The 27,849-nt window shown below is 35.0% G+C and overlaps 4 protein-coding genes across 6 annotated transcripts; 3 read left to right on the top strand and 1 right to left on the bottom strand.

Annotated features, from left to right (window-relative positions):
- Positions 1 to 1,677: 1,677 nt before the first annotated feature.
- On the top strand, positions 1,678 to 7,417 carry PP2-A15 (phloem protein 2-A15). Of its 2 annotated transcripts, none has more exons than XM_007027514.3 (3): positions 1,678 to 2,268; positions 2,854 to 2,972; positions 6,710 to 7,417. In XM_007027514.3, the coding sequence occupies exons 1-3, from the start codon at positions 1,957 to 1,959 to the stop codon at positions 7,170 to 7,172; spliced, it is 894 nt and encodes a 297-aa protein (XP_007027576.3). In that variant the 5' UTR covers positions 1,678 to 1,956; the 3' UTR covers positions 7,173 to 7,417. The 2 variants fall into 2 exon arrangements, with proteins under 2 accessions (XP_007027576.3, XP_088662842.1); XM_088806716.1 differs by having other exon boundaries at positions 2,058 to 2,195.
- Positions 7,418 to 12,412: 4,995 nt separating this feature from the next.
- Positions 12,413 to 14,373, top strand: LOC18598127 (putative homeobox-leucine zipper protein ATHB-51). The gene is made up of 3 exons (XM_007027511.3): positions 12,413 to 12,781; positions 13,072 to 13,403; positions 13,799 to 14,373. The coding sequence occupies exons 1-3, from the start codon at positions 12,691 to 12,693 to the stop codon at positions 14,036 to 14,038; spliced, it is 663 nt and encodes a 220-aa protein (XP_007027573.3). The 5' UTR covers positions 12,413 to 12,690; the 3' UTR covers positions 14,039 to 14,373.
- A 1,504-nt stretch (positions 14,374 to 15,877) lies between these two features.
- On the bottom strand, positions 15,878 to 17,969 carry RPL24A (ribosomal protein L24). The gene is made up of 5 exons (XM_007027510.3): positions 17,840 to 17,969; positions 17,008 to 17,083; positions 16,818 to 16,919; positions 16,335 to 16,483; positions 15,878 to 16,220 (listed from the first exon to the last, which is right to left on the bottom strand). Exons 1-5 carry the CDS (start codon positions 17,848 to 17,850, stop codon positions 16,064 to 16,066), a joined length of 495 nt encoding a protein of 164 aa, XP_007027572.3. The 5' UTR covers positions 17,851 to 17,969; the 3' UTR covers positions 15,878 to 16,063.
- A 1,358-nt stretch (positions 17,970 to 19,327) lies between these two features.
- Positions 19,328 to 23,846, top strand: SRPK4 (ser/arg-rich protein kinase 4). Of its 2 annotated transcripts, none has more exons than XM_018121482.2 (4): positions 19,328 to 19,797; positions 20,266 to 21,234; positions 23,058 to 23,105; positions 23,192 to 23,846. In XM_018121482.2, the coding sequence occupies exons 1-4, from the start codon at positions 19,588 to 19,590 to the stop codon at positions 23,624 to 23,626; spliced, it is 1,662 nt and encodes a 553-aa protein (XP_017976971.2). In that variant the 5' UTR covers positions 19,328 to 19,587; the 3' UTR covers positions 23,627 to 23,846. The 2 variants fall into 2 exon arrangements, with proteins under 2 accessions (XP_017976971.2, XP_088662718.1); XM_088806592.1 differs by having other exon boundaries at positions 19,657 to 19,797; positions 20,276 to 21,234.
- The last annotated feature ends 4,003 nt before the right edge of the window (positions 23,847 to 27,849 follow it).

Here is a 27,849-nt window from a genome sequence, read left to right as displayed (position 1 = left end):
AGAACACATTTTGTATGGAAGATTATACTTGTTATGGGAATAGCACAAACATTCAAGAATGTATTATTAAACGTTATGGGAAAAGCATATAATTGAATCGTACAAGTAAATTTGGGGTAGTGGAGTAGTGACATTTAAGAAAGAAAAAAAAGATAAAATATGTGTATTCCAAGTAAAAGTTTTTAATTATTTTTATATTTGATCCATCAACTTAAACTCTCTAATGTATCTTAAACATGAAAATAACTCGTAAACGTGTAATTTACTTTAAGTTACTTTCACTTTCATGTATAATATAATTCTTCCACACAATACTTAAAAAATAATAATTAATTAAAATTAAGCATATAATAAAACATTAATGAAGATATTTTATATAAATGTGAATTGAGTGAATGAATTTACTACGTGTAGAGCAGGAAAAAGAAAATGACTTGCAAATGAAAGCGTGCATGAATTATGTTTTCTTTTTTGATTTAAAGAAGGGGATTGGAATCATAGTAATTGTTAGGATTACGTATCTTTTTAGAAATCGAGAAAGGGAGAAATTTCAAGGAGGACAATGATGGCTGGCTTCAAAGCTTTGGGCAACACATGCTTTGACCCGAAATATTAATGTCGGATTTGGTTGAAACCAGATTCAGATTATGTTAACAGCCCATACAAATCCAATCAAATAATAAGAAAAAAAAAAAAAAACAGCCCATACAAAGTTCTATGATTTGCTTTTATAGAAATTGGTGTTGAATGTTTAAACATAGAGAGACAAAGAGACAGAAATATCCAAAGAACAGGAGAAAAAAAAATTGATTGGCCTTGCAAATATTCAACCTGGAAAAGCCACAAGAAATCCAACTTTTGCATTCGCCAAAGAAGAAGGCTGATACAATGGACCAACTGAATTGTTGATGCCATAATCATTTGGACTAAATTATTGTCTAATTGCACTTTTCTTCTTGGATTATACTACCTGGTTACTACAAATTTAAGATGTAACTAGTTGCAATTTAGCATAATTAATACTACTATATGTTTATTATTATATTAATTTTCACAATTTATTGATTTTGAGGATAATTGAGGTTGGAATGATTAAAGAAATGTTGAATAGCAAGAGACAGATCATTTCTAAGAGCGGCAAGTCAAGGTAAATCATCACACAATAAAATGTTAGGACATAGGGATATTAATTCCTCAATTAAATCTTTATTTAATGTGGTTAGTTTAGATTAAAAAAATACAGAGATGGTGGAGCCCATGATCAAATTCATATATTAAAAAAAAACTGGAACACTTGAAAAGGAAAGAAAGAGTATTTTCCATGGTTTGCTTTTTCCCTTTTGAAAAATTGAACCTACTTTCTACCAAAAACAAAATTTTGAAATTCCCACATTGGATCCACAAGGCTATTAAAATTACTATCATTAAAAGAAATTTTATAAAATAATTTTAGACTTTTAATGTAATATTTTCAGTTAAACCAAAATAATTATTTAGTCACGTTTGTCTATTTTTTTTGTTTTTAATTTGTTGGCAAATAAGTTAATAAATAAAAGAATTAAAAGTAGAATAAAAGGCCAAAAAAATTCCAAAATTGACTAATACATGTATGGTCTAGTCCAAGACACATTCCCCTTTTCTTAATGGGACCCATCCCCAAAATTTTAACACACCGAAAAAAGGAAGGAAGAGGTACTCACTCCCTAACATTTTCCTCACTTTCTTGCCCACCTCCCCCAGCAACACATTCTCCCGGAAAAAAACGAAGAAAGAAAAAAGAAATGCTAGAAAACACCCGGAAAATTTCTCCCTCACCAACCACTCCGCCTCCTTTGTTCACTCTTCTTACCACCCTGACTTAAAAACAACACCCAATTTCTTAAAGAACGCTTCAAATTCACAGTGAATTTTATAAATAGGAAAAAGATAATAATAAAGGGACGTGAGAAGGATTCAATGGGTTCGTCTCTATCGAACCTAACGGAAGGACTCAATGGGACGGCGATGGGACCGGGATTGGGGGATATACCGGAGAGCTGCGTGGCGTGCGTTTTCACGTACTTGACTCCGCCGGAGATTTGCAATCTGGCGAGGTTGAATCGTGCGTTTAGAGGGGCGGCGTCGTCGGATTCAGTTTGGGAAAAAAAGCTACCGAGCAATTACCAAGATCTGCTGGATTTGATGCCACCTGAAAGGTACCAGAATTTGTCCAAAAAAGACATTTTTGCCCTTCTCTCTCGCCCGATACCTTTTGATGATGGAAATAAGGTGGGTCGTTAATAAAGGTTTTTTTTTCTTCATTTTTGGTTAATTTGATTTTTGTTTCAAATATTTGTTTCTGGGTGTTTTAGTTTTGGGTTTTGGGTTATCTGTATTTATATGTTTTTTTTTTGGGGAAGGATTGAAATTGAGGGCTAATGCCATTAATTTCTGTTTTTTACATAGTTTTTGGTTAATTTATTTTTTGCTTAAAAATTTTGTTTCTGACTGTTTGAGCTTTGGGGGAAGTTAATATGCTTTTTTATTTCTTTATTTATTTGGGAAGGATTGGAAATGGGGGTTTTGAGTGCTTTAAGTGGTGGGTTAATGTGATTTTTTTTATTTGGATTTGAACAAAATATTTAGCAAATTTTGTTCGTGCGGGGTTTTCTAGGGGAGCAATGGAAAGGAGAGTTTTTTTTCCTTTTTTTTTTTTGTTGGGGGGGGGGGGGGGGGGGGGGGGGTGGGGGGTGTGAGTGGGTGGGTGCAGGGTTTCGGGGGTTTTATTTTTCTTTAGTTGCTTTACTTTGAGTTCAATAATAATTAGTTACGAATGAGGGAAGATTAGTGATGATTGAAATTGGATTGGTGCAGGAAGTATGGCTGGACAGAGTGACGGGGAGGGTATGCATGGCAATATCTGCGAAAGGGATGGCGATAACCGGAATTGATGATCGGAGATATTGGAATTGGGTTTCTACTGAAGAATCTAGGTTAGATATCATCATATTTTGATACTAAAGTTACTAGTGGAATTTGTTGATGTTTGACATTGACTTAATATGGCATTGAGATACTTGTATCTTGTAATATTTTTAGCAATCGTTTTAACCACCATGCCGGAATTAAGCATTGATTGCTTCAAGAAGCATAAAATAGAATTAATTGTTTGTTGATTCTGCTTCTACTTGGAGCATAGAGATGTATGAAGCTGCATATTTGTTGGAATTGAATATTTGGTGAATTGTATTGTCAGCTGCATGTCTTATTTATTGTCTGGTGGAAGGAAATGCATTGGGGTGCTACTTAACCGCTGCTTTCTAGGTTTTTGTTGCTCGTTGATGTGTCCTGTTCAAATGGTATTATGTGGAAAGGCTGAAACCTCAGAAAGTTTGCATCTTTGTTGCTCATTCAATTTTAATCCATGATGATGGGACCTTTTAGTTTATATCTTTAAAGATGATGTTTTACCTCATTGTTAATCTCAAGGGATATTTGATGAGTTGGAAGAGGTGTATAAGAAAAGATCATTTTGTTAGATAGATCGTAGACTTGTATCTTGCAATACGGAGATGACCAAGCTTTCATGAATGGAGATAGTGCTGCCTAGTGTAAGCTGCCTTTTGTCAAAAGTTTCTGGGAAATTGAGATGTTTTATGTGTCTAGAGACTAGAGAACCTTGTATAGATGTTTTAACTTTTCCGTTATGGTTGGTTTGTGTCGTCATAGTATCTTTTTGAGCCTTGTCTAGTTTGGATTAGGATTGGCTTTTTAATGGTGAACCTCTTTGTTGAATATTTAAAGAAGCATATTGATGCTGAAATGTTAAGCTTCTGCTCTCGATGCTGGAACCCATGTTTGTACGAGTGCTACCATGCTGGAACCTATGTTTCCCCATCAGTGCAGGATAAGAGTTAATAAACATTGATCAGTTACCTATACAATGAAATTAAACACTAACCATTTTCCTACTTTCTTTCTGCCTGTACTTTAGTATGCCACCTTTTTCCTTTAACATTTTTGAGTTGTAGTGAGGAAAGGTTGTCTTCTTCTCTTGCTTAGCACTCTTTGAAAGTGTTTTTTTTTTTTTTCGATAATTCACTCTTTGAAAGTTCATCTCTTCTGTAGAAGTTTGTGCTTGCCTTTAGATGATTATTTATTGTCCAAGTCCTCAACCAAATTGGTTGCTTTGCGCTTTCTCATAATTACCTCTAAAGTAATCTCTCACATTATATTTGTTTTAAACTTCGTTTACTCCACAGGATATTTTTCCTGGTCTTATGCTTCAAATTGTATTTCACACTTTGTTAATTCCTTTATGATTTCACCCTCAGGAAGTGGGATGATAGTCCACAAATTCTGGGTAGACTCAAAAAATTCCTTTTGTTGCATAAACTGACTCTTTCTTTAAGTATGCTTGAAGTTATTAAGGGATGCTAGATGCTAAAAATATTCAAATATGAGGGCTTTGGGGCCTAGTGGCCCTTAATTGAACCTTTTCTATCATGGTTACCTATTTGACTGACTTAATTGAAGACTGTCATATATAAGGCTAGACCAAGGTTTTGAAATGTCATTGTAAGGCTAGACCAAGGTTTTGAGTGTCATAGTTTCTTCTAGAAACTTCCTAATATACCTTTTGCTAAGTAGCAAGGCATGGTTAAGAATGTTTGGGCTTAGAATATATCTTTGATTTTCATATTATCAATCTTCTTATCTTCTGATATATACGAAAAACTCTACAATGAAACTCTGTGTTTTATAAATGGACTTTAAGCTTTGCAATCCACTTCTACTAGCATCATGACTAGGCAGGCTGGTTCAGGTTTCTTTCAACCAAGTGATGATCAATTCATTGATGCCTTCCATGGAGCATTTTTTTTATTTATTTATAATGGCTAGGTCATATGATAAGAGGGTAGCCCTTCACTTTCCCATAAACTCTCCAGTCCTTGATTTAGGCATGGAATGATCTCGAGTTCTTGATACAATTACTGACGTACTCTGGACGTTTCGACCTAGGAGTGTTTTATGAGTGAGAGCTTGGTAGAAACACATATTTATTGCTTAGGCATGCGTCCAGGTTTTAGTACTCTCACTCCATTTTTTCATTGGTTACTTAGGATGATTCAACCTTTTTTTTTGTGTTAACTGGAAATAATTCCAGAGTTAATTAGATTAATCAGGATGACAGAAAATTTGATCCTGGCAATCAATGTATTTTTCTGTTTTCTGGTGGAGCATGATCTGATTTTTGAGGGTCACCTTTATCTCACAATTATATGCTATGGCATTTTCAGTTTTGAGTGATTGCTATTTACATTTTTCTGTTCTGCTCTTCAGGCAGCGTTAGTGATGCTTTTACACAGGTAGCTGGCGTATCAAATGGGGCTCTTATTCAAATTACTTTTTTTTTGTTGTCCAATGTTTTTAGAAAGATAAATTTTCCAAGAACTAAAGGCATGTATTTGTAGATGTCTCTTGGTCTTTTTCTTTTCTAGTGTTAGAATTTACTTGCATTTATATCTTTTATGGCAGACTCTAGGTTAGATAGTGCAAACTACAGTTTTCATCCCATATATGGTTGTTGTTGTGAGTTTTAGTGGCTTGTTGATTTTATGATCTGATGTTTTTCCAACTGAAATAAATTATGTGCATCCTTTCCTTTTGAACCACATTTTTCTCCCCAGTTAACTATCACTTAATTAGTACTTGGTCCAATAATGTGCCAATTTTATCTATTGATTGCAATTCATTTGCCGTTTAAAATTTTTGCTCAGGCTTCCTTAGCTCTGTTGGCCTACAAAGATAATGGCACATAATATAGTGATAGCAATAGTCACTTATGGCTTTGAGGAATATGGAACAATGTTATCGCTTATATATTAATTCTTCTTCTGTTATTAACAAAAAGAAAGTGCTGAGCATTGTTTTATCTTTATCATTACGAGAGGACACACGCTTGATGGTAGTAGGAACCAACATCATTTGAATATATTGGAGAAAAGGGAGGAGGTTTGGTTGTGTGCTTCTCTGAAGTAATTCTTTCACAATAAGTGCTTTGCTTTCAAACTTTTCCTTGTTTACTGTCAGGGTAGTTCCCAACCCTTTGTTTGACATTTTCACCTCCTGAGTGTAGTAGTTTACCTTTTTATCTTTTGATATTTTGTTATTTAAATGTAAAATGGTAAGACTTCTTTCTTTATATTTGTCTGGGTTGAAAACTTAAATTTTGTGCATTCTGTCTGCATCTCATCAACTTATGTAGGTTGCAACCTTTATCTGTTCCTTTAGCTCTGTGCAACATGACAGATTGCTTTAACATTGCCCTCATCTTCCTTATTTCTATGATCAGATTGCAGTGTGACAGGAGATTGGGTTCCCAATGACTTCTCTCCTCTATATATACTGAGTTTAATCTTTCTTCATGGTGCATAATTAGTTAAACAAAATATTTGAAGGGATATTTTGATGATTCTGTTCTAGCTATGAAAACATTATAGTCCTTAATTGCAAAATATTTTTTGAACTTTTTAATGTCTCTAACGATTCTACATAAACTGGGAAAATTTTCAATTTTTGCAGTCAGTGTTCAGATTTTTATGCCATTGAAAAATTTATTTTCCAATTGTATCAGCCAGTAGTTAAAATGTTTCCACTTTTCTTCTCCTCTTAAGCTTTCAATGTTAACAAATTTTGACTAGTACCCTCTATGTTTGCCTTCTTGCAGATTCCATATTGTGGCATATTTGCAGCAAATATGGTGGTTTGAAGTAGATGGAGTAGTAAAGTTCCCTCTTCCGGCTGATATCTATACTCTTTCACTCAGGCTTCACCTTGGAAGATTTTCCAAAAGGTTGGGAAGACGGGTGTCTAGTTTTGAGCATACTCACGGTTGGGACTTAAGGCCTGTAAAATTTGAGTTGTCTACTGCTGATGGTCAGCTAGCGTCATGTGAGCACTGTTTAGATGATAACGAACAAGATTATGAATATGGAAACCTTAAGCGTGGATGCTGGATAGAGTACAAGGTAGGGCAATTTATTGTCAGTGATTCAGAACCAGCAACTGAAGTCAGATTTTCCATGAAACAGATAGATTGCACACATTCTAAAGGAGGGCTTTGTGTAGATTCTGTATTTATTATCCCCACTGATCTAAGAGAGCGTAAAAGAAGAGGGGTTTTGAAATAACCAGAAACACACCAGAGTTGCTTGTTATCATCAATGATCCCTGGAAATTCCATGTGGGGTTTCACGTACAGCTTATACTTCTAAAGGCTTTTGTTCTTTTAGAGGATATCATCTTATTTGGTTTTTGGAGTAGGTATGTGTCCTCTATGGTTATGTAAGTTTCACTACCATGTATTTGATCCAGTTTTGTTTCCTTTTACACCTTTGCAGATAAAATTAATTAAGAGGTTATGCTTTGTTTATCATCTTGTTTTCACCAGGTGCTTTCTGTTAAAAAATTTTCATAACTTAGTTGTGATGCAAATGAGGTACAGTTCTTTCTTAAGTCTTATGACAGTTTTATTCCCTTTACTGTTTCTTTATATGTTTAGAAAAGTTTTGTGATGCTAGGAGAAGCCTTGTTTGCTCTCCTCCTATCTCTATGAACTTTTAACTGCTGTGATAAATTTGTGAAATTATTTTAAGTAGTTATCACCATAATGAATCTGTGTATTAATTATGAAATTCTTGGCATCTCTACCCCAACTTTGGTTGTTGAAGTGGTGGATCATGTGCACATTTACTGCTTTTATTAAGTGTGATTGCCATAGTGATTGTGGAGCTGTTAACTGTTATATGAACTATAGCCTGTGGGTCTGCCTTGCCCATTCTGTTTGTAAATCCAACTCTAATCAGGTTGGTATGGTTTGTTAAACCGTAGCTGATGCTTCTTGTTATATTGTAATAGACTTAACTCACAGAGGTAGGGCGGGTTACCCGCAAACTCACCAACCTGAATGACATGGTCAAAATCATTGTATGCTCGTTATCCTTTTAGCTTATTTGTCTTGCTATTCATCTTCCTCTCACTTCTACCCTGGTTTTGTTTATCCAAGAATTCATGCATTGATCTTTCATTTTCCATAAGTGTAGGCAATATGTTGACTTCATTTGCTTATCACTGCTTTTCCGTAATTGACTATTTGACATGTAGTTCAGCCATTTGATTTGTCAAATTGATTGATTCTGTTTTCATTTCATTTGTCATATGGTATTAAAATTTTGAGAAGAAAACAAAATCTCACAACTCCTACCTGGCCATATCCTGGTTTGGATTGGCTTGTTTTTTGTTGGTAGGTGGTCCAGTTTCGAATCTTTGAATAAATTGTCATTCATTGGTTCGTTCTAAAATTGTTGTAAGATAAAGAGTGAAGTAAGCTGCATTCCTATTTTAAACTCTGTCCTTAGGCCGATAGTCCTCTTTACTAAAGGTTGGTCCAGGAGTCGTCTGACAGCTGTGAGCAAATGAAAGAGGTTCATGCACGGCTGGACCACCAGGAAGAAGTTTTGGCTGCTTAAAACACAGTTTGTGTGGTAAAGCATTTTGCTCATTGTTCCCATACATTTTGTGATAATGTATTCCTTTCTGACTGGGACCAAACCAGGTGTTTGAATATTTTGAACTTATGAAATGATTGTTTTCTTACCCCCTCCCCTCCCCTTTTTGTTTGGAACAAAGTAGTTAAGTAGTTGTTTATCTGCAGTCAGGATTACAACTTTTTAGCAGAAATGAAGACTATCATCATGCTTTTTCTCTTATTGCTTTTAAATACATTAATTCTACGTGTGTGGTTGTGATTAGGTTGCTGTTATTTGCAGTTTGGTTTCATTTGAATCACATCTGTCTTGTTCTCCAAGTTAATTCTTGAAGACTTAAACCGGCAGGTGTAATGTTTTACTTGTGTTTGAACTAGTCCTTTGCGTCCAGATCATATAACATTTGAGATTAGCTTTTCGATTCTTTTTCTGTTTTATTATGATTATTATTATAAATTGTAAGCATAGCTGTTTCAGAATGCTATGCCATTGACAAGGTTAGGCCCCATCCAAGTTTCTACTTTCTCTTGAAGAGATTATCACGTTTCAGTTGCAAAAGTGAATAACATGTTCCTTTTTCCACATGGGTTCTTTGCCTGCCCATTAAATACCTGGTTCATGAAATTTCATGTAGCTTAACATTTAGACATTGGTCCACGATCGGCGCAGCCGCCCTAACTTTCTTGTCCGTTTCTCGAGCCAGCCATCGTCCATGAATTAGTTCTAATAGGTTGAAAGGGGAGCATCTAACCCCCTCCTCTGTATCTCTAAAGGTTGCCTAAATCAGGACAGGACCACTGGCGGTTCCAACAACATTTTATAACCTAGACAGCCGCTTATTACCTTAAAACTTGGGGTTTTAAGACATTTCTTAAATCTTAAACCTTGACAACCGGGAGCAATCTTGTGGTATAAGACCGTGTGGATCTGTGTCTCTTGGTTGCTTGTTTGGAATTGAAATGCTACCTAGCATTCGCCTAATCATCTTTCCTGCTTTGCCAACAAGTCATTGTTACTTGGAATATCAAAACTTGATTATGGTTTCATCCATATCATATTTAAGAATTTGGTTGTAGGTTACATTAAACTTTGCCGGAAATATAAAACTATTTGCCATCAGAGTGATCATTAATATTGTTAGCTTCGAATCCATCAATTTGACGTCTAATTTTTACGGCTATAAATTGAATTAGGTCCTCCTCCTTTATAAGCTCTGTCCAACCAAAAGATTGATGCTTTCTCTTGTAATTAATGTTTTGTGTGCTATGTCAACCAATTACTCAAATCTAATCTGCAAGAATAAAGTTTGTTAGCTATAGCTTGGTACCAAGAAATAGCTGGCCCAATCTAACATTAATGTCCAGATCTCTTTGGAATCATGTACTTCCCTTGCTGTGCCGGTTTCTAGATTTCTCTTACAAAGGTCAAGTTCTTTTCATCAAGTGTTTTTGATTTGAGCCTGTCTCGTTTTACAATCTTATGACTTTAAACTTTTAAAGTACCTAGAAAGATAGCAACGAAAAGCGAGTGGTAGCTGCTCATGTTGTTCTCCGACCGTACAGTCTCAACTGTTTGAGGTCTTTGCCCCATTGGGTCTGAAAAATTTTGGTTCTTTTGGGCTTTGATGGGGGTGTGGTCACTGACCCAATAGAGAAACTGTTGAGGAAATGTTTGGCCTTTGAAAGATTAGTGAAAATTTTTATTATTATTTTGGTGTTTTTGTTTGTTTCTCTCCCAGGGTTCAATGTTATTGTGCTTGTGCCAAGATGATGTTTCAGTAGAATTTTAGGGGGTTGATAATGAAATGAGGAAGCATTGAGATGGCATGTTCATCATCTCGTGGATGAAAAAAGGTAAGGACGCTGGCTACAAAGCTTTAATGGGCTGCACCTCTAAAGTTAAACCTTAGAGCCTAGCAGCCTTATAGCTTGCTGACATGTCTCCTGTTTGTGTAAGCAAGGTTTTTCTTTTTTTAGCAGGTAAAGGGTAAATTTTCCCGAATAATGACACCAACAATCACAAAAAATAAAGAAAAAAAATATTATGGAAACTGGGCACTGTGGGTTCTGAATGAGCAAGGTCCACATCTGGTTTTCTTTTGCCAACAAGAACAAGGTCAGAGTTTTATCAGCTGCGGGAAGGATGGCCAAATTTATGGTGGGTCAAAATGTTTAACGACAAAAATTTTCAATTTGTCTGTGCCATGGTGCACATCTTCACTGTGTATAACACTGTTTCTTTGTTAATGTCCTAATTAATATTCCAGACAGCTTCAGATTTAATTTTTCTGTTATATACTTCGAGGGTTGCTGTACTTACTTGCAATGTCTTAAATTGAAAATGTCCAGGGCTTCCTCTGTCTCTGTAAATTTCTTCCCTAAAAAAACATATGGTTCTCTTCATAAAAGTTGTTGGTTGATGTGTTTATCTCACCCCCTTTATTTTATTATGGATGTAAGTCAAAGTCTAAATAGTTTTATCCATGAGTAAAAACCCAAAATTTACTCCTGTTTACTGAAAGTTCAATGCGTCATCTTGTTGGAGGCTAAATTATTTGTCAGGGAAAGTTGAGTAAGGGAGAATAACAGAAGAAGAAGAGGAAAAAAAAACTAATTTGAGGTAGTGACTTTGGGATTAGAGAAGCTGGCATCTAGGAAGCAAAGGGTGTCCTTTTATTTTATTTATTTCTATTTTTTTCTCTTTGGATAAGTGTAAAGGTTGTGGTGCCTGCTTTAGGAGAAAGTGCAAGATTTTCTTGCTATCTAAACAAGCAAAAAGGACAGAACAGAAGAAGGTTGAAGCACAAATCCACATGATTTAAATCTGTTAAAAACCTTTTTATCTTTCTCAAGTATCTTGGGGTCCTGCCGTTCTAGTTATGGAATATGAAGTGTTGTTGTCACTTGTCACCCAACTCAGATTTTATTATATATTAATATATCTTATAATTAACAGAGAAGAAAGGAATACAGGCAGTGACTTCTGGCCTCTGTCTCATCTCTTTCAGGATTTGGGGCTCAATATATCAATATACTGATATACATCTCTTCTTACCGTTACGATTTCATGATTTTTGTTCTGCCAAAAGATACTCTTTCCTCTCTCTTTCTCTCTCTCTCTCTCTCTCTGACTGAGCTCTTATATGGCTAGGCCTGACCCCCACACAATTCATTCAATTCAATTGCAGAATGGCTATTCAGCAAATCCAAGCCAACCCATCAGGACAAAAAGACAGAGAGAGAAGGAAAAAAAAACAAAAAACAGAGGGAGAAAGAGAGAGATTTCTTCTTTCCCTGCTGTGATACGGCAAGTTAATTAAGGTGGTGTAGGGAAGGTGAAGCAATAGGATGAGCCCAACTCTTTTTTTTTTTTTTTTAAATGGAATTCTCCATATACCACTCCAATTCTTCTCTGCTTTGCGTTTGTGCTTTATTTTGTGCAGTAAGAGGTGGCAGGTTTTGGTGTATTGATATTGTGCCACCTCTCTTCTCTTAAGCTCGCTTCCTACGTAGCATTGTGGCCTCACCTATGCTCATTTTTGGCTTGTCAGTTTTCAACAGTATTTCCCTATCTCTACATTACCACCACCTTAGCAAGATCTAAATTTAATAATTTCAAAGATGGTAAGGGATAGACTAGAGAGTACTTAGTATATGGTGGGTGAGGACTGAGGAGGAGTCAGGTCGAGGCGTGAGAAAGAGAAGGCATAATGTCAGTCGTATAGAGGCAGGTTTCTGGGACCAGATGGAGACCTATGATTGCGCATTGGCATTTTCTTTCTTTTCTCTCTCTCTCTCCATTTTACTTCTTCTTCTTCTTCTAATTAACCGACAAAAGTCCAGCTATCTCCCCCTTTAAATTTACACATTAAACTTTGTTGCACCCCAAAAGTGAAGTAGAGAGAACCCTCACGGTGGTTTTTTTCCTTCACACGCGTTCACTTTGTTGCACCCCAAAAGACAAGTACAGAGAAGAAAGAAAACCTTGCCCAACTCTCCCTTGCCACGCTTCTTTAAGCTCACTCTCTCTCTTCCACTCTCGCTTTCTCTTGGTGGTCCATGTATTCCCAAGAGAGGAGCACTCTTTAGAATACAGATAAACTTTGGTCGATTTGAAGGAATTAGAAGAGGGAAGATCAAAGACAAGGCGACACAAGTCAAAAATGGATTGGAATGGCACCTTACGGACCTTTGTTTCTCGACCAGAACCTTCTCTTAACTTCCTCTACAACTATAACTATGATCAATATCCAGGTACAGTCACTCCCTCAATCACCATTCTGTCTTTTCTTTTCGTCCACTTTCTTCATGTGTTTGGAAGCATCTTTCAACAAGGTAGAAGGCTAGCTTCATACTACTTTCTTTCTTGAAGGTCACTTGAAGCTTGAAAGAAGCATTTCATTTTCATATTAACCAACAACTTTTTTATTTTTAGCTTCAAGCTTGCCATTTTAAATCTCCAAGTGTTTCCTTCTTGCTTTCTAGCTTTGTCTGCTAATTCGTTACGCAATCCTAACTTTTCTTCTGCTGCTTCTTCTTCTAAGGTATGGAGATGAAGCATCCAGGACTAGTGGAGGCAGTTCATGGGTTGGTTCCAGCCTTGGACAAGAACAGCTACAACAATCAAGAAAAGAAGAAGAGGTTGACAACTGATCAGTTGGACTCCTTGGAGAGGAGTTTCCAGGAAGAGATCAAGTTGGACCCTGACAGGAAAATGAAGCTTTCGAGGGAGCTTGGGCTCCAACCAAGGCAAATTGCCGTCTGGTTCCAAAACAGGCGTGCTAGATGGAAAGCTAAGCAGCTTGAGCGCTTATATGATGCGCTTAAACAGGAGTATGATGTTATCTCCAGGGAGAAGCAGAAGCTTCAAGAAGAGGTTTAGCACATGTTCAAAAACCCTCTCTCGCTCTCTCTCTCTCTCTCTCTCTTCCATGCATATTTTCATGCACAGTTTCCCTCTTATTTTTCTCCATTTTGAGGCCTCCCCCTTTTCTAATTAATGCAAGCTTTAATGCGACAATAACGTCTCACATAACAGATAGGGAGCATTTGCCATACAAATCATGAAACAAAGCTGTCTCGGGCCTTAACCTTTCTTAGCATGTTTAAGATCGTTTCATGACTCATTTATGCGATGTAAAACAGTGTGCTACGTTCTTATTCTCTTTCTTGGCAAAGACAGAATATTGCTTAAATAAGCTGAAACAAAAAAAGATAAATGAATGAATCCTTACACTCAATTAATTCCCATTTACTCTCACGCTGATGCAGGTCATGAAATTGAAAGGTATGCTAAGGGAACAGGCCACGAAGAACCCAGGCTCCACAGGTTACACAGACATGTCCGGGGAAGAGACCGTCGAAAGCACCTCAATTCGCTGCTCTAACAAGCCCAGAGTAGTAGCAAACCACCATCATCAGATTGCTGAATGCAACTATGTTTTCAATGTGGACGAGTATAACCCAATTTCATCTCCCTACTGGGCTGTGCAGCTGCCTTCTTATCCCTAATAGACTACTCAATTAACTTGTCAATAACTAGTCACTTTATCTCAACTAGACTAATTAGTTTAGCTTGGTGATCCTCTTTTAATTTAGAATATTCAGTTTAGCTTAGCAATGTTTACAAGTTATCTTAGAGCTAGCTTAATTAGTTTTAGTAAGATCAGGGAGATGTAGCAATTATCTCCTGGTTGACTACTTCGTTGGAGAATTGACATAACATCTATGAGTTAAATATATATGCACTAAAATGTCTAAGAAGCCAAAAGGCTGCAGGGTATTGGATCAAGAGCATAACATAGTTTTGCGTGCAAAAGGCTGATTTTCTTGTTGTGTTCTCATCATTTCTGGTGCTATGTCTGGAACCTTGATATTTTAGTGAAATGTATGATCTCCCACATAAAATGATTGCTTATTATGAATCAATTTTGGCGATGATCATGTTTTTATTAACTTGCCCAAGGTTATCAAAACACTGAAAAATCTAGACGCAAAGATAAGAGAATTGAAACAACAAACTTTGGGAAAGTCATGATACATGGCAATCAAAACTAATCAAGTAGTATTGAGCACATGAACATTTATTCAATGACAAATGTATGTATCTCTTTGCTAAAAAAGCTAGATTCCATTTGTTTTTTTGCCCCCCCCAAATGAATAAAAAAAAACCCCAACAATATCATATTGGTAGTTTGGTATCACAAATCTTCAAATGGCTGACCATTGAAAGTAAGAAAAATAAAAGGCTCAAGCTGTGGCCTGAAAGGTGTTGGCAGAGATGCTGATATAAAAAGATGTCACGGAATGGGAGGGCCATAACCAGCATGCGACTTCCTTACAAGTGGAAGTGACGATTCCCTAGTATAAAAAAACAAAATTGTTCGACTTGTATTTGCCCGAAGCAGAGTAGCTTTTTCATTATCAATTTTTCTAGTAAAAATTACACCCGTAATTAATTCCTGCCCTGCCCTGCCTTGTGCTTCTAAACTCGTCAATCTGCGTATTCTTCTTCTCTCTTAAATATTGCATAAATTAACATCAATTCCTTTCAAATCGCCTGACACTTCCTCCTTAATGATGTTCACAACACGACCAAACGAATGCTAGTGCAGGAAAAGAGGAATCCCATTGCACGGTTAATTACATTATACAATAAATCCAAAAGGAGTTCCCAGTCATATATAAATCACTTTTCGAAAAGCTGACATCACGTCCCTCCAAACAGAAGAAAAGTTTAGTTCCAATGTGACGGAGGTACATTTTTAATTTAAAAAATATATTTTATAGATGAAAAAAGTTTCATGCTAATATCTTCAAGATCCAGTGCCCTCCAATCCAAATCTACTCTAATGGTATCTGCTCTAATACCATTCTATCCGTTACATTCTATCTCAATAGCCATATTCTATCTCAGTTGCAAACCCTTGTATCTCTTACAAGAGCCTCGTATTAATAAAAGGCTAAATCTACTCTAATAATGCTTTTCACGAAATCACTTTTTCAATTTTTTAACTCAAAAAATTACTTGATAAATGATAAAAATTCATATTTATATACTTGATATTCACTCATTTTATTTTTTACTGACGTGACCGTCACCCACGTAACCCACCTCATTTCTTACTGAGGTGGAACCAGTGACATATGACTGACGTCAAGAAGACCCCTACCAAGACCCTTAAAAAGGCTTCAAATGTTGAGCATTTTGGAACATGGAGGGTTGAAAAGGAAACATCTTCAACAACAAAAAGATAACAGTGGAAACAGCAAATTGAGTGCCAGGCTTGCCTACTATGAGAGGGCTGTTCAAAGGCATTCTCCGCTCAGTATAATAGACTAATTACTGGGTTGAAAAACAAAGTCAAAATCCATAAAATTACTTGATCACTCATCTTCAACAGAGTTCTTGGTATAGGATAAGCAGAAAATCAAAAACACCATGGCCAACAGGGCCATTTAGTCCTTACAATGCTTTCAAAATGAACATACTACCTATTACTCTGGCTAGAGAAAAACAGATAATAACATAGCAACTCAACGCTTTCCACCACCGCCACCAAGCTTGGGACCCTTTGGGGCAGAACCCTTAGGAATGTTACCCTTGCCACCTGTCTTCTGTTGCTTTGCTGCTACTTCTGCTTTCTTAGCCTTCTTTTCATCCTTAGTTTTCTTGATCCTTTCCTTGATTTCTCTACAGAACAGGTGAACAGTAGATATTTCCGTAAATACACAGCATAATACAAGTCTATATCAGCAGTGACAAGGAACAAATGAAACTTATATCTGAAATGAAAAAACCACACACCGCAGAGCGGCTTCCCTGGCAGCATCACGAACTTCTGGTTTCTCAGTCCTCCTCTTCTGGATCACCTCTAAGGTAGCACCCACAATGGATCTGGAGTAAGGCTTCTTAGTGGTACGTCTCCTCTTCTTCACAGCCTCTTGGGCAATGTCCTAAATCCATGTAACAACAGAAAAATTGATAAAGATTGGGTATGTGAAAACAATACAATATAGAAGTTAGTTATTTCCATCCAACCATGCAATCATCTGATCTTCCGACAACTTTTATCAGATAAACATAACAGGGACTAAATGAGATGCTCAACAACAATCAGTTGATCAACTTAATTTTTCTATACAAATAGCAATATACATAAAAGCTGATTGATAAACAAACATGATGTCTTGCTCACAATCTAGATGTAATACTTAGAATGCTGCTGACAAACAACAAGATAAAAAAAACCTTCTGTAATGAAATTGAGTTTGCAAAGCTGACACACACCTTCTTATGTTGTTTCCTGTACATGGCTGTCCATGTAAGCTTTGACGGCTTCAGACGGTTGTGAAAGTACCTCTTGCATTTTGAATTAGAAAAGAGGAAGACCTAAACAAATTGGTGAAAGAAGACAGTTCATTATCAGTACACTATTATAACATCAACCACTTCAAATCAGTACTGGATGGAAATTTACCTGAGAATCAGAACGAACAAATCTGATGCCTTTCCCTGGGTATATCTTGGCACCACTAAACCGGCAAAGCTCCGTCCTAACATGCCAACATCACACAGTTTAGTACAAGGTTTGGAAGATCAAATATACAAATTTTAGGATAAAACAAGAAAGCCAATAGAAAACAACAATTCCTGCAAGGATATTTAAACCCAATCTCACTTATCCCTACATACAAACCTAACCATTCACTTAGATTGTCACAGAATTAACTCAATTAAACAGTCGTTGCCATTAACATAAACAGAATTCTATATGCAGTTATCCCTAACACTCGCACTATCAAAATGACATGAGCTCTTGATTGCCAAATCTAACTAAACTAATTTTCCATTTCCACCTCATAACTAGAAATTAATTATTTATTTTTCCATAAAATTTTGGCTGCCCGAATACTTTTTTTTCCTTAAGTAGTTTAGAAGTATTAGCTTCAACAAATTAAACGGATAAAATCGAATGGCATGTCACATTATCCGATTTACATTTGGAAAACTTCAACAACGAAATTGTAACACAAATCTGGCTAACACGGAATCGAACATGTAAAGTAGAAATTAAAAAAGAAAAGTTAGCAGAAAGTTTAATTCCTACTTCAACTTTAACTAATATCAAAGAAAAGACTATCAATAATCACGTATCAGGCTAAAACATAAGAAAATGAAAGGCGGATCCGGCAGTAAACGGATTTTTAATTTTTTCCAAAATGAAAGGAACGTTTTTTCAAGATCAGATCATTAAATCATGATTTATGAATAATTTAAAGACAAAGAGAAAAATTAGAGAAGTATAGTACTTGAGAACCATGGCTGCTGCTGCTGCTCCTCCTTCGCTGTGGAAACCCTAGAAACCCTAGCGACGGTTGCTATGTATACCAAGGATTAGCAAAGAACGGCCCTTATATTGTTTTAAAATCACGAAATTACCACCAGCGAACGGGCCACGAATGGGAATATTTCGCCCCGATAGGCACATATTGGCCCATAATGATGTGGGCCGACTGGAGATGGATTTGATTTTATCAATTGACTCAAAGTCCGAAATCTTGCGACTTGGTATTGTTAATGTTAAACTACAAGGAACTTCTCCCCTTGATTATGGGACATAAGACCCTCGAGTTATAATCATCTGATTACGACTTTTACTTACCAAAACTTGCGTAAGGAGGTTGTGGCCTTAGGGGATGCCAGCTTTGATCACCATTGAAAGCCTTGGGTGAGTGATACTGATGTTTCTTATGATTTGTCCCCAAGTCAATACTTTATTTAATTATTTTTATGGTTATATGTATTAATATCGTTGGCAAAATAATATTAAAAATAAAAAATTTTAAATCTAACTCTTTAGACTATTATATGTATGCTTTTTGTGTTGGACCAAATCTCCAAGAAAATTTACTTGTGAGACTTGTAACGTGCTTTGTGAGGGGAGAAGTTGAGAGAAAGAAAGAGAATGGAAAGAAAACTTGAGTGAAGAATAACTTTTCCTCCTAGAATAAGAAAGCAAATATAGGCTTTTTCATGCTAATAAAATTCAATTATTCTATAAATTATTGTCTAATTATAATCTTTATGATTATAAATCCCTAAAATTGAGTTAGAGCATTTTAACTCCGTTTAGTAATAGCCGTGATAGTCACATTTTGAGTTGTGAACAAAAATTTAAAAGAAAAATCGAAAATTGATTCAAATTGTAATATTTAGTTTGATTCAAGTATGTGTACAAACACTTTTTACATTTCATAAAATAAAATAGTATTTATTTATAATTTTAAATAAAATTAAAAATAGTATTAAAAGATTAAAAGTTTGAAAAAAATGGAAAATCTGAATCAATGAAATTTGATTCCGAAATTATATCTTGTATTCCGAAATAATTAACGAATATGTCACTTTATTAGGTCTATCAAATTTAATTTGATAATGTATAAAACTTCTTAATCAAATTTAATTTAATTTGTCACTTTATTACCTTTTTCTTTTTCACATCGTAAATATAATGCTTTTTTAACTTTATTGTCATAAGAAAACAAAACCCACTCAACAAGGAAAAATCTAAAACCTCCAAAATTGAAAAAAAAAACAAAAATGAAAAAGAGAAAAGAGGAGTTGCAGCGCAGCACTCCCATCCTTTAGGATTTTCTGACGATGATGATGATGATGATGATGATGATGACACCTCACTGAACCACTCCCATTATCGCACAGGATCACAACCCGTTTTTATACGCCACGTTTAACAAAAAAATAAACGAAAAATGAAAAAGGAAAAGGAAAGGGAAAAGTAAGCCCCAAATTTCAAAGTCCCTTTTACGGGGCTTGCACTCCCGCACAAAAAACAAAAGCCCTTCTCTTTTAATTTTTTTTTGTTTTATTTTTTCTTCAATCCTAACAGAGAAGGAGAAATTTCCATTCTCTATCTTAACTTAACAGTAGCTGCAAGATCTACTGATCCTGCTGAATCTGATCAAGAAACTGTTGATTTTTTTTTTTTTTTGTATAAAATTTTTGTTTATTTAATTTTTTAGATTTGGAAGAGAAGGGAATGGGGGACAAGAAGGAGGAAGAAGAGTGGAGCGGAAGTGAGAGCGGGGATTACACGTCGGAAGACGAAGGGACCGAAGATTACCGGCGAGGCGGTTATCATGCCGTTAGAATTGGAGACACTTTCAAGAACGGACGTTACGTTGTCCAAAGCAAGCTCGGTTGGGGCCATTTCTCCACCGTTTGGCTCGCTTGGGACACTCAGCTCTCCGTACGTCTCTCTATCTAACTCTCTAGCTTTATTTTACTCCGTTTCCCTATTTGATCAGCTTAATTGGGCTGTCATGTTTAGTAAATCTCTGTAGTTTACAGAAGATGTTAGCTTGTTGCACTTTAGCTTAATTCTTTTGTTTGAGTAATATTTGAATAGTCTTTTTTGTCGATCCTTTATTGCAGATAAGTTATCTAAAAAAATCTCTTTTTCATTAGTTCTTATTTATTTTATTTTACTTGTTAATGTTGTGCTAGATTTTATTGCCTGGAAAATAAAGGATAAAAACAGTGTAGGTTTATAAAGAATAAATTAAGAACTTTCATTGCTGGTAATGCATTTGCCGCTTGATAAATTTTGGACAATGCAACAGTGGAAGAATCACTAGGGAATAATCTCTGTTCTTTGAATTTAAGTAAAATGCTTTTTCATTTTTTCCTTTTTTTTAAATTTGTTTTTAAACTACAGCATTATGTAGCTTTGAAAGTACAAAAAAGTGCACAGCACTACACTGAGGCGGCAATGGATGAGATAACAATCTTGCAACAGATCGCAGATGGGGATAAAGAAGATAAAAAATGTGTAGTGAAGCTTTTGGATCACTTTAAGCATTCAGGTCCGAATGGACAGCATGTTTGTATGGTGTTTGAGTACTTGGGGGATAATCTTTTGACACTCATCAAGTACTCTGATTATCGTGGCTTGCCAATTCATATGGTTAAGGAGATATGTTACCATATTCTAGTGGGCTTGGATTACTTACATAGGGAGCTTTCCATCATACACACTGATCTGAAGCCGGAAAATATTTTACTGTTGTCAATGATAGATCCATCTAAGGATCCGAGAAAGTCAGGCACTCCCGTCATCCTTCCCAATAGTAAGGACAAGACAGTGCTGGACTCTTTAAAGTCTATGAATGGGGATTTGAGTAGAAATCAGAAGAAAAAGATTCGGAGAAAGGCTAAGCGAGCGGCTCAGGGGTGTGTGGAGAAGGAAGTTTCTGCCGAAGCTGATGGGGATCCTGAGACCTCTGGTGCAGCTGAGCCATCTCCCAGTGAAAAAACAAATGCGGGTTCTGTTGAAGAACGTCCCACTAGTTCTGGAAATGCCAATAGAGTGTCTGATGCTGATGGTACAAAGGACACTGGTCAAGTGAGTCAAGGTAATAAGAGAGGAAGCCGCTCCACGAGGCGGAAACTGTTGGCATCAGTTGACTTAAATTGCAAATTAGTTGACTTTGGGAATGCATGTTGGACATATAAACAGTTTACAAATGATATTCAGACAAGACAGTATAGGTGTCCTGAGGTGATCCTGGGATCGAAATATTCTACGTCAGCAGACCTTTGGTCATTTGCTTGTATTTGTTTTGAGCTTTCAACAGGTGATGTACTCTTTGATCCCCACAGCGGTGACAACTTTGACAGAGATGAGGTATTTTCTTTTACAATGCTGTTATCTGTTTTATGTTTTTTGCACCACATATGATGTATGTGTTTGTTTTTAAGTTTCTCAATCTCTCTTGATGAAAGTTCATTCAGGACGTGGCATTCAATCTTAGAAGGTTGTCATCAACTTGAAACGTCAAAACAATTTATTTCCTTGTTTTTGGAAAGGAAAAGAAAATTGCTCAGTGTATCTTAAAAAAGAAAAGGGAGGCTATTAAATTGGGCCAAAAGTGCATGTTTCTTTTGCGTGATTGAACTTGTAATTCATTAGACATGGCAGCTCTTTCCTCGGAGATGTTTTGCATTTTACATTTCGTTAATATGATAATTTCATTCCTTTGATTTGGTTTGCCTGCTGCAATGCTGAAATTTGGCTATTAAGTTGACAAAGTAAAACTTAGGCTAGTTGTTTATAAAAGAAGGATTGGAAACGGAAAGAGAGTAGAGTAAAAGAGGTGTGGTGAAGTAAATTTGTTTCTTCACTTTTAAAGAGATTTAAAAAGTGAATGGCAGAAAATTTCTCTTCTTGTCTATTTACTTATATTTTCAGTTAGTTGTTTCACTTCACTTTTCTTCACTTCGCTTGATCCAAAAATGCTGTGGATTTTGTTGTTCATTTCCTCTACATGGCAACCTTAAGTTATCTGCATTTAGTATCATATGATTTGGAAATGATAGCTGAGCAGAATGTAAGGTTATTTATGCTTGGCAGCAAAAGTTGAACGAACAATAGACTGTCATTCTTCTGGCAGCAGTTGCCCTTTCAAAAGTAAGATTTGGTCATTCCCACCGTGGGAATCATTTTGGCCTTGAGTGTGATGCATTTTTGCTTCCTTTCTCTGGAAGCTGAACTCAATTTCAGAAGAATAACATTGATTTGTGATACATTGATAAGTCATATGATTATGCAAGGTTATGGTTTTTGAACAATATGATTGGAGAGGAATGCTTCTCTTTCTATTAGGTTCGTTAGTTTGGGTTACTTGTGTGCTTCTATATTAAAGTTTTTTTGGTATTTATGTACTGGAAAGGAGTCATTGTCTTGTGCAACTGTCAGAGTAGTGGCCGCCGAATGCAATTGTTTCAGGTTTGAGTTTTGAAAGTGCTCACTTGCAGCTGAGAATACTGAATGGTTGAATAACTTATGTGGATTACCTTAATTGTTCTTAAAACTCTGGTGTGTACCATCACCGTATGGAATATGTTAATAATAATTTTTTGTATTTAGGAATTTGTGTGTGTGTAGATGTTTTGTGTATGTTTGTACTCATGTGTGATTATATATACATGTAGATTGGCAGCATTGAAGAGTTTTCTCATGTTCTGTCCACTAAGCAAACATCTGGCATAAGGGAGCTTGGCATATTATGACATATTAGTTTAGCTGTCTGTTTTTGTTTAACTTCTCTAAAGACTGGCTTAACTTATTCTAAAGCACAAATGTTTTTCTGTTGGTTTAGCATTTTGGTCAATTTCAATTTCAGGTCTGAGTTCCATTATAGGAGGAGAACTGATCTATTTTTTCACCATTAAACTGGAGCTGTTTTGGGGTTTTCCTAATTATTAACAGAATATGCCTACTGAAAAGCATGGACTATTAGGAAAAATGTTAATTTGCCTTGCCAAATTTGTACATTAAAATTTTTTGTAAAAGTGCTATGGAGCAGGTTTGAACTTGAGAATTCCAAAATAAGCAGACTGAAAGTTGTCCAGTTTAGGGATATCTTTATTCTGTTTTCATTTGAACTAGCTATGAACAGAATATATGCTTGTACTCCTCGAATGTAACATTTTCTCCCATCTGTTCAGGACCACGTAGCTTTGATGATGGAACTTTTAGGAATGATGCCCCGCAAGGTGAGAATTTTCATTTTTATCTATTAGGAAGTTTACTTTCTTAGACTCTTGCATTTAGCATAAACAATTTTGGGAATTATTCTCAGATTGCCTTGGGTGGCCGTTATTCTCGGGACTTCTTTAATAGATACGGAGATTTGAGGCACATCCGTCGGTTGCGTTTCTGGCCCTTGGGTAAGGTCCTCGTTGAGAAGTATGAATTCAGTGAGCAAGATGCAAATGACATGACTGATTTCCTGGTTCCCATCCTTGATTTTGTACCTGAGAAGCGGCCTAGTGCTGCTCAGTGCCTTATTCATCCATGGATCAATGCAGGCCCCAGACTTTTAGAACCATCAGGGTCATTATCACAAAACCAAGCTGCAGATAGTCACACTTCCGAGAAAAAGAAGAATGAGATGAAAGAGAGGGAGGCAGTGGAGGTTGGAATGGGGAATATTGCCATCAGTGCAGATTCTAAACCTGCCAAAGATCCCCAGTCTACTTTGAAATCCTCCAAGGCAGCATCTACTTCTAGGTAGGTAGGTCTCTGACCTACGTTTCTAGAATCCTGCCCCTCCGGTTTGACTGCGTAGACTAGTTTTGAGCCGGACTCTATGCACAGGACATGTAATTCTTTTTAAAACATTTTTTCTTACAAAATATAACTGAAGAAGAGCAAAATATTTGTATTAATGTCAAATATCCTTGAAGGACACATATGAATGAGCATAAAATTAAAATTCATGCTTTCTTTTGAAATTAACATGGACTTAACTTTATTAGCTATATTCATGACTCAAACTTTTACTGGCGACTGCTAGTTAGTTTACAATTTTACCTCCAGATATTAGGGCTCTTAGAAACCTAATTGTTTGTCATGCTGCATACAATGTTGATACTCCATTAGACTACCTTTCTCTAGTGTGGTATGCAGAAGCCAGGAAATTATTAGGAGGTTTTATTTTCTAGGATGGATTGATTTTAAATAACTATTTACACGAAAAAACAATAAAAGTAGCAAGTCTAAGGAGATGACTCTGATCTGAAATAAAAACAAGCAAAAACAACAAAGAATATTCCACAAACAAATGCCTAAAGATAGAATGAATTATTGAATAATTAGAGTTTATAATTGTTGCCTAATTTGTCTGTGTTGATTTTTCCCATGAGTATGTTGAGGTCATGTATCATTATTGACTTGTAAAATTTTTATTTTGGTATATGATAGTATACATAAGAATGAATCATTTATTCATAAAATTCAAGACATTTGTTTTGAATGGAATAATTAATTTGTTGACTCATGAAAACACATTTAGTATCTTTATTTGGTGACCCATATAAGATGATGAAAAGACGTTCAGATTGGGCCAAGATATTCTCATTTTAGCAAATGAATACAGATCCATTCTATGGGTGATAACCTTTACTCCAGTGAAGCTGGTTTCTCTCTTGACAATTAATTCCACTAGTTGTAGTTAGAGGTGTCAAAATGAGCTGGCCCGGCCTAAGCTTTTGTGGGTTGGAAAAAATGAGTTGAGCCGGATCAGCCTATTTTTACATGGACCATTAAAAACTCAATCCAGCCCACACCTTGCTATCCCATGGGCCGGATTGAGTCAACCCATTTTTTTTTAAAATTATTTTTATAATTCTGCTTAACAAATTTTCTATCAATAAAATTGTTCTATGATTTAATTCATAAATTGAATAATAAAAACATGTTACAAGCAAATAAATTACACTAAATATAAATAAATAAATAAATAAATAAATAAATTATATAAATAAAATTTAAATCTTTAACACAAACTACCATCCTGTAAACATAAGTATATAACTAAATAATAGAAACTTCAAGACTCATTTTATCCTCCTCAATCCTCATCCTTGAACAAAATATTTAAATCTTGTTTAGACAGTAATAATGTCTCAAGGTTTGAATCATTATCAATTTATCATCTAATATTCATTGTCATAAAAGAAAAAGAGATAATAAGTTTTAATCTAAATTAAAATTATTTATTTAACAAGTAAAGATTAAAGATATTGAAATATATTCAATATGCAATACCATTGATAACTAAATTATTAATTTTATATAATTAAATATATAATTATTAAATTAATTAAAATCATTTTTTGTAACCCACAAGACTAACTTGCCTCAGCCCACTAATTTGATGGGCTGACCCATTTAGGCTCAATTCTAATATGAGCATAAATTTTCAAACTTAACCCATCCTATATTCAATAAAAAATGAACTGACCTAATGAATCAGATCCATTTTGATAGATCTAGTTGTAACATATCAATTTTGGATAACTCTCTCATGATGAAAGGTGGTGACGACGGTGTTCCCTTTCCTCATTCAAAAACTAATGTTGATCTTGTGGCTTTGGATGAAGAAAACCCTTCCACTACTCTACTTGATATGCCTTCAATTCTAAAAAGGCACCTGATTTTGTTCTTGAAAATGGGATAAATTTGAGATTTTCCAATTGAAAGGTCACGATCTGCCTTCCTTGTACAAAAAGAAGATGATAAACAATGTTTGACACGAAAGATTAAGTTGAGGATGTGGATGCTGTTCAACTGATTGGTGATCCACCTTGATTCTACCATAGAGAAACACGTGCAGGGTAAATCAAAAATTTTATATAGAAAATGATTAAAAGGTGATTATATAAAATCATAGTTTATATATATAATAAAAAAAAATAAAGAATTGAGAAGTGATGGCCAGCTTCTCTCCACCACTGAACATGTGGTCAAACAGTCAATTATTTTGTTGCAAATCCAACCCTATTAAAGTAATATGATGCTGCTTTAGTTATGGTTGTAAAATATTAAAGACATATAATTTGTGTATCCACACTTTAAATAATGCTTGTATGATTTTTTTAAATTTTTTTTAAAAAGAGAAATTTGAATTCATACTTTTTTAAGTAGAGAGATTATGTATTGATCAATGAACTAAATGTTTTAGTGCTTATAAATGTCATATAAACTTGATCGACATTTTTGTAAATTCTTGTTTCTATATAATTCTATTAATAGAAATTCAAATACTTTTAAAAAAAGTATTTATGAAAGATTATTTGATTTATTAAAAGGATAGCTTACATGTACCTTTTAAGAACATAATTTTTTTTTTGGGAAATAAACATTAGAATTTAATTCTTGGAAAATTAATCTTATCAGAATAGTAAAAATTGTAAACATCAAAAATGAAATTAAAAGATTATCTCTTGTTGATTAGAGCCTCAAACACTCATCCCTTATTTGATGTTATATTGACGTGCATGGGTCACCACCTTCAATCCTGAAAGAAGTTGTCACATCATTTGAAGGGTTGTTGACCGTGAATGCTTCACCTATGCTTCTAACTATTGAGTTAGGTGATTGCTTCTGCAGCAAACTGGCTTTAAAAAAAAAAAAAGATTCAAAGCTTTTTCTTAAGGCCTCAATGTGCTTTATTTCCATTTATCTAAAGCCAGATGTGTGTAGGACATCTTTGGATTTTTCTGGATCAAATTACCTAACCTTATTGATATAATATTATATCATATAAATAATGCATGCATGATGAATTAAGAAGAAAGTGATGTACACCTGTTTCGCTGTTTCTCCCACAATATAAAACATATTGGACCCCCAGCCAAGTTCATATTGCATACAAAATGAATTTAATAATGAATGAAGAGATCTATCGAAGTCTAATTTGAGATAACAACGAGCACAATGTGCAGCTAAATCACGTGTTAAATGTAGAAAAAAGAATAAAAAGAAAAAAGAGAAAGGGCTGACTGTTTAGCTAGGATTTGAATGGCAGCCAAACTAGGAATGGACTTACCTACCAAACAAATGAGTGAATAATTGCCTTTTGGCCTATGGGTAGGTTGTAATATGAAATTCCATTTGTGTGAACCCACAAGTGCTGCTGCACTATTTATGGTTTGGTATTTTTCTATTTGACTCCACACATAATATCTCATATACGAGGAGGATGCAATTACATTTATATAATTGTATTATTAAATTTAATTATTCTTTTTAATATCAATCAAAAGTTCAAGCATTAAACATTTATGTACTTAAAAATATTGGATTAACTTAAAACTTTTACATACATGCAAGTATGAATCAATTGATTGTACCAAAAGCTATAAAATGATACAATGATAGTAATTGTTATACCAAATGATATATCAGTGCTACTTGATTTGTCTTTTATATATATATATATATATATGTATGTATATATTTTAGTCTTCCAATTGCTAGTAGCTGTTACTTGGATAGAGTTACAGATGACTAGTGAGATGGCACAATGACATCGTTTTACCAAGACAAAAAGCCACAATGGCACATCCGCGAACAAATACTTCTCTAATTATACAAGTGCAAGTTCAAAGGCATGGGCGGACCCATATTGTCAGGAGTGGCGTCACACTTCTTAAAATGTTTTAATTTTTATATTATCTATTTAGGGTTTAGCGTAGTTAATATACTAATAAATTTATTATTTTTTTTACGATTTTATAAGGAGTGAGGTCAAATACTTCAAGTAAAAGTGATTTATGTATTAATATTTAAATACTATAAGAAAATATGAAAAATGTCCTTTTCTAATTTAAGATTTATTAGAAAAATTAAAACTTAAACTACTTTCTTTGTATAAAAATTCAAGTTCTTCCCTTTTTCGGTCTTTAGTTATGTTTTTCACTATCTCAAAACAATTCATTTAGGCTTAAATTG

Source organism: Theobroma cacao, chromosome 5, assembly GCF_053813885.1.
Source record: "Theobroma cacao isolate CCN51 chromosome 5, ASM5381388v1, whole genome shotgun sequence".
Classification (NCBI taxonomy): domain Eukaryota; kingdom Viridiplantae; phylum Streptophyta; class Magnoliopsida; order Malvales; family Malvaceae; genus Theobroma; species Theobroma cacao.
Note: the sequence above shows the minus strand (reverse complement) of the source record. Positions and strands in the feature narration are given on the sequence as shown.